Here is a 17,401-nt window from a genome sequence, read left to right on the forward strand (position 1 = left end):
TTTCACATTGTTCTTTGCAAGTTAAATAACAACCTTCTAAGTTCGACTTACTTACCTTTAATCAGTGTTTGGAAATTTTAAATCAAATTACTTAACGCGCCTTTTGTTTACTGTTCAACGTTTTCTTTAAACCTCAACTTCCAGAAATTGGAACTGTGTTCGAAATGTACTTACAGCCAAACGAACCAAAGTTACGGACACCGGTAGGAGAGTGGCGTAACTTAAATGGCAATGGGCTGGTCATGTCTGTCGCGCGGGGGATGTTAGATGGAGCCAGAAAACGCTACATTGGAGACCCTAAACTGGAAGCCGAAACGTAGGAAGACCACCAGCTAGATAGTCGGATAAATTCCGTAGGACAGCAGTACCACTACCATGAGTTTACAGTGACCGTACTCGGTAGCGACGGCGTAAATTATTTGTATGGAGAATTGTACAGCGCCTCTACAAATAATTTACGCCGTCGCTATCAAGTACGGTTACTGTAAAGTAAACTCATGGTAGTGGTACAGGACCTACCTGGACCAGTTTGCCGCATCTATCCAGCAGCAGATGCACATGTCCTGCAGTGGAAAAACATATGCTAAGAAGAAGAAGAAGACAGCGGAGCGTGCAAAAATATCTGACTCGTCCTACCAGTCCTACAAATAGAGTCGTATCACATATTTATGCACGCTTTATTGTGTCAGATATCGGTGCTGGTGACTGTACCGCGTCAAGGGCCTAGGTAAAATTCCGATGAAAAACCTTTACTGCTCAGCCAAATAAATAGTTCAGCCAAACTCATCCAATAACCTCCTCAAATATTCCAGAAGAATTTGAAGACGCCTTGTATATTACAAAGAGCCAGCTAGCCTGACTAGGCTAGGCTTGGCTGGGCCTGAACTCAGGGGTCGGCAACTTGCGGATCGCGAGCCACATGCGGCTCTTGATGTGAAGCTGTGGCTCGTTAGTTCCAAACTTTATTTATGACTTACTTAACTTAATGTCCAATTTCCCCTAGAGCTGTCCCACAGAGGGCGTCCACAGTGCGTCGCCATCCCGAACGAACTTGATCTTCGCGCTTCACTTCGTTCCTTTACTTATGCAAGTACTATTTATTCTTGGCAAGAATTTTTTATGGCTGTTTAAAAACTTTGAAATTTTGTAAATTGTAATTTTGGACTCTTCCGACTCAAAAGGTTGCCGACCCCTGGCCTAGTTTGATTGGAACATAAAATTAAGTGACTACTCGTTTGTTCCTTTTATGATCGTCGTTAACTAACTTCGATGAGAAAGTATTGTATGCGGAAGCACAATAGTTATTTATGCAACTGTATCGTAATAGGGGTCCTTAAAACACAAGTGCGGTTTTATGAAACGAGGCGTAGCCGAGTTTCGTAATAGGATCACATGAGTGTTTTAAGGCCTAATTACGTACAGTTGCATACAATATTTTATCTACATCCATATATTAAATCCTCTATCATGTGTTCAAGAACCATTGAGAATGACCTGCATTAACGAGAACTAGGTAGGTGTCTGCCCCACGAGCTGAGCCCGGCTGCGCGCGACGACTTGCTGCAGCTCGTGCGCGCGGCGTGCTGTGCTGTATGAAACCTCATTACTCGTATGATACAGATATCTGTATCGTAATAACCATTACGATACAGCCGTGTTCATCATCATCATCCCAGCCTATATACGTCCCACTGCTGGGCACAGGCCTCCTCTCAGAACAAGAGGGCTTGGGCCATAGTTCCCACGCGGGCCCAGTGCGGGCAGCCGTGTTCATAATAGAATCCAATGCCGTAATGCTGGTCATTATCTATGGTTTTTGAACACATAATGGTGGATTTACTATATGGGTGTAGATAAAATGTCTATTATAATATAATTTCGTACAGAATAGCCACTATACGCCCCCCCCCCCCCCCTATCGGTTATCACTTTTTTTCCTTTTGAGGTGGCTTAAAATCTGAGATTCTGTAAATACATAACATTTATGGAATACCACCAAACGGAACAAAGTACGTTTACCTTTAAAATACTCTTCCGTGCAATCAAATATTTTTATTTGTAACGAGCTTAAAAATCTAGACTGAAAATAGTCATTAGGTTCGAATAAATTTCCTAAATTAATATCCATAAAAGTTAAAAAATTCTGCGGTTACGTATGAAAATTCGCCGAACTTTAGGTCGGGTCGGGTATATTAATTATTATGAACGCCCCGACCTTTTTAAGCCATCTATTTTCAGTCCAATTTACCTATTGTTGAACATAACACATTCTTCTATTCAATTTGATTTTTCGTCAAGTACATTTCGTATACTTAAGAGTCCTCGAACCGCAATCGTTTTCCGCATTGCGGGATCAGTTTACGTGGATTCTTCCGACTTTTGTAGGTATGATTAGGGTTGCCGTAATTGTTGGGAAGTAATACGGATCTTATTAGTGTCAGGCACGTAGATCCCTTGGAAAGTGCCCTAGGGGGCGCCAAGTTCGATGTTCTAAATACTTGTTATCAATATACACTAACCCCCTTATTCATAAACGACAATCAAACCTATCTTAGTTAAAATGCCGCTAAAATTCGTTTGTCCTTATCTGTCACTTCGACATTTGTATTTGTTAGAAAGGGACAAAGCATTTGTTAGTTAACATAGGCTTGTTAAGTTTTATGAATAAGGGGGTTAGTACTTTAACCCCCTGTATCACCATCCATTGATTAAATTTATTTGACGGATAAATGTGATTTCGTCTCTGTTTGTTTTGTTCGAATAGACGGAGACGGCATCACTTATCCGTCAAATAAAATTATTCAATGGGTGGTGAAACAGCCCCTAAGTGTATATTGATAAACGGGACTAGTAAAAACGGGACGATACTTAAATACGGCGGGAGTCCTGTATATGCGGGATGTAAGGCAACCCTAATGCCGGAATCTATACATACATGTTGAATGTTTGCCGCATGATAGTGCGAAGTCCTACACGACGCGTGCCCGACTGTACTTGGCTCATTCTTTAACATTAAAGGCATTATTTAATTTGATTTGATTGACAATGAAAATAGTGTTTATTAAATCGAGTTCACTTGCCTTCTGGAGTCTAGCTGAAATCAAAGTGTAGCCGGGTCATTTATTCGAGTGTTTATTTTATTAAATCCCGTATGATTTTGGTGGGCAGATTTTTGTTGACATGTGACATGGTAAAAGATTGTTACAGTTTCCAGGTTACCTAGTAGAAGTACAGGATGTCTTAAAATTATTGAAAATGTTATCAAATTCTAAAGCTCTTTCATAAATAACTTCTGTGTTAAAATTTTCATTTTTAATTCAAGCTTTTTTAACTAAGTGTACTTTTTGTTGACTGTGCTCGCATTGTCATTTAAACTGCATATCCGTACCAAATTTCAAGTCGGTACTATTAACCATTAATGAGTTCCCTCCTGAGGAGACGATCCTGGCAGGACCACCAAGATGTCACCTAGATTATTGTACTCGTATTGTCACCAAATTTACATAAGTATGTCGAATTTCAAGTCAATTGGACCCCTGGAAGTGGGTCAAATTTAGCTTCTGTACAAGACGTACATCAAGCAAACTGTCAATCTGACAGTTGCACGCTATCCGCCGATGCGAGCGGTCATACGAACCTATATTTTGTATTATTCAGTGGAATACAGCCATTTAAAAATAATATTGACATATGTTTTATTGTGCCGAAACGTATAATGATATTATTTTTAAATGGCTGTATTCCACTGAATAATACAAAATATAGGTTCGTATGACCGCTCGCATCGGCGGATAGCGTGCAACTGTCAGATTGACAGTCTCCAAGATTTGACCCAAACAAATAAATAAATAAACAGGACAAGATAAAGAAAAGCTTGTAAATAAAATTGTGACCACGAAAATGAGGCGGTTGAAATGCTCGAATGATGACGCAGCCCTGTTTTCCACGTGGACGCATGCTCTTAAATATACGTCTTTAAAAAACGTTTACATTTCCGGGATATCCAGACCCGAGAGAGAGGGAGAGGGGGAACTTTCGCGGTGTATTTTCTTGTAAACAACCGGCAGTCAATAAATCAAAACGATGCTTTCAATACTTTGTAGAAAACTTATCTATATCGTAAAACAATGATGCTTTATAATTATTCTTAGACGAAGCATGCACGGGTAGCAGTTGTTCTGAAAGAAAGGACACAGAGCAATTGGAATTACCACGAATTTTCAATGCGGAAGTCGAATTTCAAATTCTCCGAGAAACTCGGTGACACTTTCTTATATACACACTTTTAAATTGTTACGTTAAGAATGTTCAAACTTCCGCGATATTCATTCGTCTATTATTTTAAATACAAAAATAAAAGAACAATGTCAAATAAAAGCAGTACAAAATACAGTCAGTCAAACAAACCTTCCAGCGTCACACCAAAAGTGCCCAATATGCTTGCCGCGTAGCCCCGTTGACCCGCGATGGACATTTGCACCAGAAATGACCCAGAGCGGGAGTCAACACCTCTCTGTCAAAGACGACGCCCCACAACTTTAAAAAAAAGTTTTGCCTTGGAGCCCCAACAACCGGTCGTCTCCACCGCCAGTGGGCAAACAAATAGTTCGCCAGCGCTGAGTACTTCTCGCGCTTTTTAAGAGCTGCCATTTCAGCTCGTTATATGTATGCTGCTACAATTACTAACCTCCTGAGACCCGGCGTAAAAAAATCTGTTTTCACAATTTGAACCGAACGTCAATCAATTTAATTTCATAATGTCCTCAATTGAGGACCAGGGGTCCAGGAGGTGTAGTAGTAAATCATGTGGTCAAGTCAACCACAGCACAGAATAAAATAATAGTGCGAGTACAAGTAACCACAGTTACACATACCTACATATGTTTGAAATGTCGTGGTGGTAGTTCTCGAAATGTCGTGAACGGCACGGTTCGACCGTCATGGTTGAATGGTATAAGTGTATGAAATGTATTTATGATTATTCTTTTATGTTTTTTGCATGGGCGTACACGTGGGAGCGGGGGTGGCAGAGGAGGGCAGCTGCTCCCTGGAAATTGTATGCTTTACAATACGTACCTATCACTTGAAAAACCGCGCAAGACGCCGTCCTACACAATACATATTATTATGTACTTCCTTATCCTTATGTTTGTAGGTGTCTTCTTGGGGGATCTGACCTAAAAAATGTGACTTGCCCATGCCCATGGCCACCCCTGGGCCAGAATCTGGGTACGCCCTTAGTTTTTCGTGTACAGATTCTGCCTGTAATTGACACACTATATTAACATGACAATTCATTATACTATTACACATTTAAAATGTCAATGATACCAAATTCTAAAACTAGGAGAAAATAGCAGTTCAATTTAGAATTCACAGTCAATGGTTGTTTTAATTTGCAATGGATTTGGTAGTAATTTGAGCTTGATACCTCCGCGCGTTCCGGAGAAAAAGGTGCTGAGAAACAGACGGACAGAAGGACAGACAGACAAACAAACAGACCACGAAATTAATTGAGGCGTTGTACACTAAAGCTAAAATATTTCTTAAATCTATGAAGTGGCCATTAATACTGCATTCTTTGAACGCCACCTACAGTTAATTTATATTATTACAAAAACTCGACTATTTTAAATTAAGTGATACGCTTTAGCGGGCTTAATATTTATTTTGATTCGAATTAATCGAATCTTACTTTTATTTTGACGTTATCACTCACGCTCAGTATTAATTATCTCAAATATTTTTTTTTGAGTTCGTTAATTAAATTAGTATTCATTAAACTTTGTAATATTAATGAAAACTGAGACATTTTCTAAGAATTTAAATAGGCAAATTGTACTTAGGTACATTGTTATTCTACGTAGAATTTAAATCTCTTAAAATAATGAACAAACCCTTCAAGCTTTAAAACGGAGTTCGATGCGTTGCTATAGCAACAGTCCTTATATAAATGTTGTACAGTATCTAAGTGGAAAGATGGATATAAGCTCTTTGTTAATCCTGCAAAAACGAATAAGTTTTTGTAATAAATTAATTAAGAAACAATATAAGCTTTTTGCTAGTTGTACTTTTTGCTAGCTGCCAATAATAAGGCAGTAACTACCCCCAAAACTACCTACGTTTGCGCGGGTAAAATATTGAGCAGCCATTGGTCAAACGTTCGCGCGATTACGGTGACCGCCATTTTGTTCGACGCCGCGGCACACGTCACCGCGTCAGTTAGTCGATTGCCTGTTTTGTTGCCCTCTTTTGCGAAGAGAAATTGTCACTTTGCGGCGTTCTTTGGACTTGTTCATCACTGGACACACCGACACTGACATAAAAGCAAAGAGTATTAGTAACAATATGTATAGAAAAAGAGTGGCAACTCTATGGTCAAATTTGCATGTATGGTAACAAGCGCTATCTGGTAGCTAGCTGAAGAACTAAATCTGACATAACACACACATGTACATGCACGCACACAACAAGCTTAACGTCTATAAAGCCCAGTTTAGACCTGTAAGAAAATTGCGCAAGTTGCATTACATCGCGAGGCCGGAAAGCAAACGAGTTTATGGTGGTCACTTCACTTGGCTACAAGCGGAGCAATGTAATACAACTTTAACAACAGCAAAAAACAGATAAACTTAAAAATTATCCGCGAAAGCCAGACAGCCAACATACAGCGGAAAGATGGCGGACAGTCTGAATTTTTCAAGTCCACGTTTGACACATTTGTCAATTTAGTGCTATCATTTTGTCGCCAGAGGCGCTGGCGTGTACGTGAAAAGGTGACGTTTTAAGTGAGCCCCCACTGCATAAAAGCTAAGCTTTATCTTCACTTTCAGAGCAACGTACGTGTCAGTGCTGACTATATCCGCGTTCTCGCTGGAGCGTTACTTGGCGATATGTCAGCCGCTGCATCTGTACGCCATGGCGGGGCTGACGCGCGCGTCACGGATCATCCTGATCCTGTGGATCATATCCGCCGTCTGCGCGTTCCCGCTTACCGTCTACACGGACATTAGCTACCGGGATTATCCACCAAGTAAGTTACCTACGAGTACACAAAAAACATTTTAGAACCTTATCACACTAGCGATTTACGGCGAGCTCGCAACGATGCACCTAAGGCACTTGTCTCACCGCCAGCGAGGAAACGATTGGCTATCGACTATTTTCTCGCTCAAGAAACGAACAAAAGATATAAGATCCTGTGTGAGTAAAAGAGACACATATATTAATAGTTGATCGCTGGCTGTTCACACTGTCGGCGAGAACTCGCTCTTACATCTTTTTTCGCAGCGACAAGAGCTATAAAACTCGCTGAGCTATACATACTCGCTCAGCGATGTCAGCTTGGCGGCCGCCCCGCACGAGCGAGTCGAGTGGAGCGAGTAATCGCCCGTCGCACGCGAACACTCGCTTAGAGCCCAGCGACAAAACTACACTCCCTTCTCGCTGCTCGCCCACTCGCTTCTAGTTACTCGCTCTACTCGCTTCTCGCTCATCGTCGGCGGTGGGACAAGTGCCTTACACGCTGCGCGCTCACAGCGACATTATAACGTTGGGGGGCGGGCGATAACGTTGCGCGCTCGGGTGAAATCGTCGCTTTCAACTCGCTTTGCAATTTGTGGGTGAATTGAAAGGAGGAGAGACCGCAAGGCTTTCGTTGCGAACGCATAACGATAACGCCGCGAGCGCGCAACGATATCGCTGCAAGCGCGCAGCGAGTTAGCTGCGTATAGTGCCGAAGACGCCCAATTGATATTGTACGACAGTGAACAATATGTTCTTGGCGGCGACGCTACGTACGAGTCTACGCAGCTAACTCTTTTCATTTTCAACTCGTCCACATATCGCCAGTGTGGTTACACACTACTAACCGAGCCGTTGGCGTACGATACTGTCGCCGTCCACTCACATATTGACAAAAAATAACTAAAATAATCATCTAGATTAAGCTATTAATCAAAAGCTTTCTTTAGGTAAATAAAAAATGCCTCAAATAAAGAACAAAATAAAAGTCAACAGATGTGATTTTAATTTCAAATTATTCTTTCAAGCGCACATGATTGTGTTAATACATTAGTATGGAAATCGTTCCACCTTAAGGCCCTTATCACACTTGCGAGTAGCGAGCGTATTTTGTATGAAGGCGATCACGCAACGATATCTGTATAGAAAACACGCTCGTAACTCGCTAGTGAGGTGTACCTAGAAAAATATTGTCAAGGTTTTTGAAGCCGGTTCCGTTTTTTGTTATTTTTTTGTAATTATTTTAATTTATTTATTTAGCGCGAGTGCCCAACTAGCAAATCATATCGTAAAAAAGGCAGCATTACGTTTCTATTTCAGCTATTGGTGGTAAGATAGATCTGTAAAATGTTGTAAGAAAGGTCTGTGCACGTTCTCTCGACGCGATTTGGGCACACTTCTTTCAGCCTTAAGTGCTGTAAATATCGTAAGAGTATCGTATGAATAGCTAAATAATTGAAAGAATATAGAGTAATCGCAACTCGAATGCTACTAGTTCTATGATAGCCATTAGTTTGCCATCATTCCACACATAAGCCTTATACAAGCCGGTATTATCTCTTTCATTTGACTTATTTATCGTAAAATAGCAGCGCGGATGCAATCACTCGACTTTTTGGTCGTGAGAGCGCAAACAAACGGCACTTATATAGCGTTTTGTTTATTATTGAGATAGCGTGACGGTTGTGCAAAGTGGATTTATTGAAGCAAAAGAAAATAAAAGTAAAAGGTAGTATTTTGCTCATGATGTTATATTTTATACTACCCATAATGATTTTTTAGGTAACTCTTGACACTAGATCGTAGGTCTCACTTTCATGTGCGGAATAAAATTTTTCGTGTACATTTCTTAAATTTTCGTTAATATTTTCATGGGCCGCATGATTTTCCAGTACAAAATTAGTGAGAAATCATATTAATTTAAAAGTTAAAATTAATTCGCCATTATATCATCTCACTCGTCATCCTAAAACATTCACTCGGCTTTTAGTGGAAAAATAGAATTGAGAATTCTTTTTTATGACTTTAGTAGCGGCATTTTGTATCAGTTTAGGGGTCTTTAGTGGTGAATGCTAAACCATTATCATTTTATTTTTTATAGGTAAAATGGTAGTTTACTTGGATGTGGACAAATTCTTAAATAAGAGTGATTTAAAGCAGCTTAAGGAATCGAAATGGCCCTGGAAAGAGACCCATTTTTTCATCATGCAAGAGTGTTACACATGTCGCGCTGTTATTGATGATCATATCGTCTCAAGACCACTTCACTTTGTATTGTCTGATACGAAAATCAAATTATTATTGCGCGACCCATACTTCTGGTGCCTGAATTGCTCAAATTATTCAGTTTATTATCACTATCTTAGCGACGAATGTTGTTATTGTAACTAGGATTACCAACAATAAAAGTGTAAGTAGCAATAGCTGTAAGTACCTATACGTATTTTAAAATTATGTTGACGCAAACGAAACATCTACTCAGTTGCGCTGGGTCGAGAGGGAATTACCGTCTGCAGAAGGCAGTGACGGGGAAGTGGGGGGAACACTCCGAATGAACGCGGCGCTGAAGCAGCCGAACCAAAATACCAAGGCCATTTTTTAGTTTAAAAAGAACTATAATAGGCAAATAATAATACCCGTGTGGTGTCGGGTTAGAGTTACACCTCTCCATTTCTTCCATGGATGTCGTAAGAGGCGGCTGAGTATATAGGTTAAGGTATACCACAGGCGACAGGCTAGCAACCTGTCACTATTGTACCGTTTTTGTCAAACTTAAAACTTAAAATTGCTAGAAGTGGCATGTATTGTATCTGAGCCGTCTGATGGCGTCCTTACGACGCCATGTTCTTCTCGGCCATTTTAGGTAGTGTTCCTCTGAAGACTGTTGGTTTTCACACAACACACATGAACATGGCGAACATGGCGTCGTAAGGACGCCATCAGACGGCTCAGATTAGGAATGTGACATTCTACACAAGAAATCTATTTTTAATTAATCGATTGTTCAAATCAAACTTGGATGTATTTGTTTTCAAAATAGTACGTGGATCTTTTGGTAGTAAATTTGGAAATCTTTTGTTACAAATGTTTGACAATTTTTTAACGGCATCATAGGAAATGTTGAATGATGGATGATGGAGCACCCACTTTTTAAAATTGGAGCGAAACTCGTCATTCAAATTTTCAGTATCTTCGGACTCTGAACCATCTTTGCTTTCAAACTCTGATTTCTCACTATCATTATCACTTTTATCAATAGTAGGCTCGGAGTCTTGATTAATGGGTATATTTCCGGTACAAGAACTAGTAGATGCTTCAAAAATGTCATGTTCAGTAGAATCGTGAATATTTTCTAATACTGAACCCTCGTCAAAATTATTTGATGGCACTTCACCCGTAGCTGAACCTGATGTAGCAGTTGTATGATGAATCATACGAGTGTACAATTTATTAACTTTCCGTCGGAAACCACCACTTCTTTTATTTTTTTTCCATTTGTTATAATCCATTTTAAATTAAAATAAAGCAAAGCTGTTTTTATTTACGTGATCGCAAGAAAATGGCGATTACTGTCCTGTAAAAGATTTCAAAGAATGTTTATCCCATTATTACGCTGTGTGATAGCCGTTAAATAATATTTACAGCACCCTTGGCGCTGTAATAGATTAATTTAAAGCGTTTTCTCAACTTCAATATTCAAGTCGAAAGAAAATCTTGCAGACAACTATTATATGACATTAAGTGCTATTAAAGTAACTGAAATGCTATTTTGTTGAATAAACCACTTTTACTCAGCACTTGTGCTGTAATAATTGAATGTCGAAATATGGTGCTATAAAAGTTAGTTTGACAACAAATTAGCAATTTGGTTACATTTATACAACCGTCATAAGACATACGGTTGAAAGATGGCGATCGAGAGATATCTTTATACAGTTATCGAGTAAATGCGATATGAGTTTGTCGAGAGCACGTTTACTAGACAAGTTTATGCAGCAAAAAAGCATTCAATGCTAAACAATCCAGAGAGATGCTTTTAAACGGCTTTTTGATAACTTAACTTCTTTCACACGAGTGTTTTTCGACTTAAAGTTGTAAGAGTGAAACTTATACGGTTTAATTTGCTAGTTGGGTGTGACCGTTAAATTTTATAATGTTAAATGAAATGGAGTATAATTCAATTTGAATTGAAATAGTTTTTAAAATGATTATCATACATGGAAAAAAGAGGACAAAATGTATCTACTACGCATGTCGCTTTATGAAATCGTTTATTTTGTATGTAAAATTATCTTGACTAGGCGTCGGCTGTGGGCTCAATTTATTTCTAATATTAGACTGTTCTATGGACAAATCATAAATTCGAAGGCAAAATATTATTTCATAGAAAAAAAAGAGATAACGACCAATTTTGGTGCTAAAATTGGCGTTGAATTATCGCAAGGAGCAATATTACGTGATCATGTTGAATTTTGGACTGGAGGGTGATTTCTGAGCTTGATAATTGGAAAGACAATTTATTTGAAGATTCATTTGCTGAATTGATCTTAATGGTTAGGTTATATTGGGGTAATAAATCTTAAAGCTATAATTTAATCTCTTGTTCTGAGAGGAGGCCGGTGCCCAGCAATGGGACGTATATAGGCTGGGATGATGATGATGATGATATTTTAAATAGGTACCTTTATTTTTTTTTCTTCAGCCAGGACATTATTTTTATACGTACATATATTACTTTACGACTTATAAAAAAAGGGGTTAAAATAAGTAGGGGATAAAATTTTGAATCAAGTTATATCTGTCGCAAATGGGTAGTTCTACGAGCGTTTCAACCGCTATCTGTTTCCTGTCGCATATATTGAAGAAATGAGAGATCGTAAGCAAAAAAAAAGAATTGTAATTGTACCACAAGCACACCATACTATTTTATAAAATCCTTCCATTCTACCTGACTCGTTTCTTCAGTACAAGTATCTGATTGCGGTTAAAACGCTCATAGAACTACCCAAATTTAAAAATTAGGATTTTTATTTTAAATCAAAACTGGTCACACAGGCAAAGCATTTTCGTTTAGATAACTGAAAAACTTAGGGTTTTTATTGTAGAACATAAAGATTTTTTTTAACAAAAAGTAAAACCGACTCCAAAAAAATAAAAATAAAAGATTTTTTTTAACAAAATTGTAAAACCGACTCCAAAAAATAACAAAAAATGGAACTGACTATAAAAACCCTTGAAAATATTTTTCTAGCACTAGGTACCTACTAGCTCGAAGTCGGTGTCTCAGCACGACCCAGCAGGATGGATTGAAACCCATAGTATGTAGGTGAGGTACACGACTATTGTTCCATTCCTGCTGGCTCGTGCTGAGGCACCGACTTCGAGCTAGTAGGTACCTAGTGCTAGAAAAATATTTTCAAGGGTTTTATAGTCGGTTCCATTTTTTGTTATTTTTTTATTTTTTTGGAGTTGGTTTTACTTTTTTGTTAAAAATTTTCTTTATTTCTCACTTTTTAGTGATTCGTAGCCAAAGTACATCTCACAACGATTACATGAAGCCCAAACACGGCTTAGTTACGTTGTTTTATAACAGAGTTCCGTTGCCTACCTTCCGGCTTCAGCATCAGATCAGTTTGAAAGAATCATTAACTTAAAGCTCCTTCTTAGTCGCTTATCTAGGTATATTAATAATGATCGTTTATAGACGAGCGAGTATTACTTAGCTTTGACGAGTTCCATTGGTCATCTACGGTCTTCTTCATCAGGTCCAGTTTACCAAATGATACTTTTTGAATGTAAATGCTTATATTAATGCTAAAAATGCCAAAATCGCTATAGGTGTGCCTATAAAATTTGAGGTCTGCCCTCGATTTCCCTAGAATCCCCATCATCAGATCTTGACTTGGTGACAATGGGACCACCTCAGAAGAGTACCCTTTCGAATAAAAAAAGATTTTTGAAAATCGGTCCACAATTGACTGAGTAATCGGCGAACATACATAAAAAAAACAAACATTGGAACATAGAACCTCCTCCTTTTTTGAAGTCGGTTAAAAAAGCAGACATTATTTGCATATCTGTGAAATCTTCTTGGAAGCACTGGATAATATGAGAGTTGCTGAAGTTTGCAATGAATTTTCATTATCCTGGATTACATACCCGACGACGCTGCACGGCTTAAATTCCGTACACCTATACCTTCCTACATTGCTAATCCGACAGCGTAACGGCAACAGCGTAAGCGCGTTGCGGGAATTCTGAGACATCCAGTGCCGCCAACATTGAACTCTCGCTTGAATTTAACGTACGTATGTTATCCAACGATACAGAGGGGCTACTACGAAACTCACAAATCGAAGTTCGTATCGCACCGTCCCTTTCACTCGCGTATTAAATGACATAAGCGTCAGCGGGACGGCAACATACGAAGTTCGAGTTTTGCACTTCGTGGTATAGGCACAGAATATATAATAGTACTAACGTACAGAATGGCCACGCTCCGCCCCGCACCGGTTCGAGTTACCCCACCCCTCAAGCGCAGATTGCAGGAAAACCGCAGGAAAGCAGTCGGGTGCGCGACGCGATGTATGTCGGCCGCACGGCACTTCGGGAGCAATAATTTTGCGAAATCGTAACGGTACCCTACCTACTTCCTTATTCTAAATAAATAGTGATTTCTGAAATTAACGCGATCAATACATGAAATAACTACCTACCGAATGATTCTTTTAAGTTTGTAGACGTATATCTATTGTAATTGAAAATAATACTTAATGCTTAAAATACGCAGACACATTTTAAGTAGGTTTAAATAAATCGAGGATATTCTGGCAGAACCGGATAGGTGCACAATATTTATTTTTTATACGGTTTTGCTAGATAAATAAAGCAGAAATCATTGAGTATGCCTATGTAAGTAACTTTAAAAAAATTGCACTTATTCTGTTTTGCCAAATACCCTCGAAATAGGTAAGATTAACTATTACATTTATTTGCACATATCTAAGCCATACCTACATATGAGTACCTTTAAATGTCATTGGTAGCACTTATAGTACTATACGGTTTTGCAATAGTCAGCCCTGTGCAGCTTACGCACACATTGACGCGTGTACAGACATCGTCGTGCCTATGTAGATTCAAGAACGCGTATTTTGTACGGCGTGGCCGCCCTGTGGTATAGGGCCAGATTTTGAGTGGAATTGCAATGTCGTCAAGAAGATTTTAAGACGAGTTAATGCTGTAGACCAGCTGCGTTTGCGACCATCTCATACTAAAGGGTGACCAGGAATATAAAAAACCTGATGCGAGGGCGCACTTCTAAGTTTTATATTGCAACACTCTTTACACTTACTATACGATACCTATCAGTCATATTGACAACGATGTCGGTGATTTTATTTAAAGGAATATTTTCTAATCCCTCAGACTTTCTATGACAAATAATTTAATACATTGTGAATTATTTTCCTTCCAAGGCTATGGATAATCTTCGGCATTTTAACGCACAAAAACACAAAATAACACTTTAAAATACCACGCGCAAACACCGTTAAAATTTGACAGCAATAGGCAGATGACATTTGAATTTAGTGTTACCAGTGCAAGAAATTTGTTCTATTGGTTTTCCGCAATATGGCGAGGTTTTTTTTTATAATTCTGGTCAGCCTTTAACCCAAACTATGCACAAAATTTTGGTCTATAAGGCCGCGTTACGATGTGGCTGTTGCAAGGTTAGTTACTCTAGTGCAGTGGTCGTCACACTTTTATGATCAAGGGCAACATTAAACAAAGTGAGGACTTGCTGTGGGCCACACACTTATGAATTGGGAATTGTTCGACCCGCATATATAGCTTAATCAATTATTTTCGTAATATAAAATCTGTTTTGAAAGCCATTTCCTATTAAAGTTGTTGCATGTGTCGCGGGCCGCAGAATTAATATCGGCTGCAGGCCACAAACGGCCCGCAGGCCGCAGTTTGACCACTGCTCTCTAGTGGTTAGTGAGCGCGTAGTTTTTTTTGGCTTTGTTAGTGCTGTTGGTGTTTCCACCGTTACAGCTTCGCCCTGACTATGGAGGGCGTGCTCGGCAAGCCAGCACAACCGCTTCCAACTCCTTTCCTTCACATTGTTGGGTTCTTGGTTAACCGGCCTCGCCGGCGGGTGCCCTGCCCGGTTTGTGACCCAGTTTGAGCCGTTCTCCTTCCTCCACGGCGGACTGGATTGGGTCAATGGGGTCAAGGAGGATGTTTTTGGGGCGCCTGATGGGCGTCCCCAATGCTGCTCTGGTGTCGGGGTCGGGGGGTGTGGTGTTGGGGAGCTTGGGTTTGTAGTCAGTGGCTTTTTGGATGAGATGGTTGGGATGTTGGGGGAGCGCGTAGAATCACGGCAAAGCATTCATATTGTAAGCTGGCTCAACTGGCATGGAAAAATTTAATAAAAATACTCTTCTGCAGTGAAAGTCTTTAATCAGCGAAGGTGGAATTTTAACACTGGTTCTTACATATGGTGTTTGGATAAATGTAAGGTCAGACTCCCAAGACAGAAGAGAAACAGGGTCGCGTTAACGGTTCGCGTTGTTTGGACAATTTGTTGCTTCTTACTTATTATGAAAACTACAGTGTTTATGGTTGCTGAGAGATCGAAATGACTTACAGGAGGGCTCCTCTCAAACCTGACAGGTCACACTCACTCCGTGCTTCTACCGTCCGGCTGTCCTGTGCTTTGTCTCCTATCTCTCGGCTTCCACTAGATATTGATGAGCTGTCCCCAAGTACTAGTTAAAACATGCTATGTGACATCAACCATCCATGGTGACGAGGACTGGAGTAAAAGCTTCAGTATAGCGACATAGCATGAAGAAGACAGCGATAGAGATGAAAATCAATTCAGTACAGTACTTTCAGTACATACAGTTCAATAAACGAAACTGAATATGAAACTGAAAATGAATATGAAAAATAATATTTTTTCCCTGAAACAAAACATTATTTGTTACAGCCATCATTGACACTACTGGTTTAAGAGTATGTAGAAAGGCATCATCAATATTTACCTCGAAGGATTGATCTCTTTTCCTTCTCCCACCCCTAGATCCAGTACTGTATTATTTTAAAATCTCTGCAACAATATTTCAGCATTAAACATCTAACTTTACAGCACTGTTGACTGAAATTGCCAGTCTTTATGATACTCACCAGTGCAGTGTTGACGGCTGAAGGAAATTACAGTTCCAGGCGACATAAAATTTTAAGGTTCCATAAACCTGAAAGAGTTAACTATTGTTACTATCAGAAATCCAGAAAAAAACACTGAACTAACTTCAGGAATGACAAACTTACTACATTTGAAGTTGTTCTATTGCAAAATTTCAGCCATTTGGCCTTATAATTATGGGATGCCTCGGGATTCCAAGGCGGAGGCCTATTTGCCACGCAGCTCCTCTACGCAAACGCACATCCGCCGACATCATCGATGACGATGAAGGATCAAGCTGTCAAACTCAAATCCGAAACAAATGTCACTGTCAATGTCACTCGCTGTTTAAGCTACAGTAAAAAATACACGACATTGATGCTTTCAACGAAGTGACTTTTAATTCCGACAGATGCCGCCAAACGTTCCGTTACAATATGCTTTAGAAGCTTAGAGGCATGATAAACGCGAAGCGTACGATCGTCTTAGTGGTGTACGCAACCCTAAATAATCTCTAGCCAAGGAATCTATCCGCGTCCGGGGTAACGAAAATACCAATTTACAATCGTAATGGGTTTTTAATAAATGCCATGATCGGGGTAAGTATTCGAGTCTGGTGATTCAACTTTTTATTCCTTTGCATTTATGTGAAGCACGGATCAAATAGGGAGGATTATCTGTAATCGATTTTGCGCTCTGAAACACCTTCATTCCTTTGATTTCCATCAAAATCACTAAAGGGAATTGCGAAAGAATATGTCCCAGTATGAACTGGGAAACGTAAAAGTGTTAGGCAAAAAAGAAATTGCAAACCTCAACAAAGCTAGAAGCTGAAGTTGCCATAAATATTTAGACCGGGAGATGCTGACACAAAATATTAGATGATTTGTACCAGTACGGCGGTTTTTCAGGGGTCTAATTGCGGATGACAAAAAAGAAAATGATGGTCATTGCGCTGGTACCGGCGGCCCAATCGCGTGGGCGTTAATCGAACGTCACGGATAAATAACGAGTGTCGAACGATTTGTTCCACAAAAATGATAGTATTTTCCGAGAGTCGATAAAAAAGATGTAGGCGGTAGCGTCATCGACTTTATAACCTACGGTAGCGTAATGCCATACTTTTCCGGTGTGGCTTACAGCCCGCCATACCGACTCGAATACATGAGTTAAAAAAAAACA

General features: G+C 39.5%; 1 protein-coding gene and 1 long non-coding RNA gene across 2 annotated transcripts in view; one reads left to right on the forward strand and one right to left on the reverse strand.

Annotated features, from left to right (window-relative positions):
- LOC141435767 (neuropeptides capa receptor-like) overlaps positions 1–17,401 on the forward strand; it is a 151,655-nt gene that overhangs the window by 22,091 nt on the left and 112,163 nt on the right. The window contains exon 3 of the mRNA XM_074098579.1: positions 6,834–7,033. Coding sequence (XP_073954680.1) covers positions 6,834–7,033 — 200 coding nt within the window. The remainder of the gene's footprint in view (positions 1–6,833; positions 7,034–17,401) is intronic.
- Positions 15,473–16,648, reverse strand: LOC141435783 (uncharacterized). Its single transcript, XR_012452224.1, has 2 exons — positions 16,222–16,648; positions 15,473–16,144 (listed from the first exon to the last, which is right to left on the reverse strand). It is a non-coding gene; the product is annotated as an uncharacterized lncRNA (long non-coding RNA).

This window comes from Choristoneura fumiferana, chromosome 15 (assembly GCF_025370935.1).
Source record: "Choristoneura fumiferana chromosome 15, NRCan_CFum_1, whole genome shotgun sequence".
In the NCBI taxonomy this organism is placed as follows: domain Eukaryota; kingdom Metazoa; phylum Arthropoda; class Insecta; order Lepidoptera; family Tortricidae; genus Choristoneura; species Choristoneura fumiferana.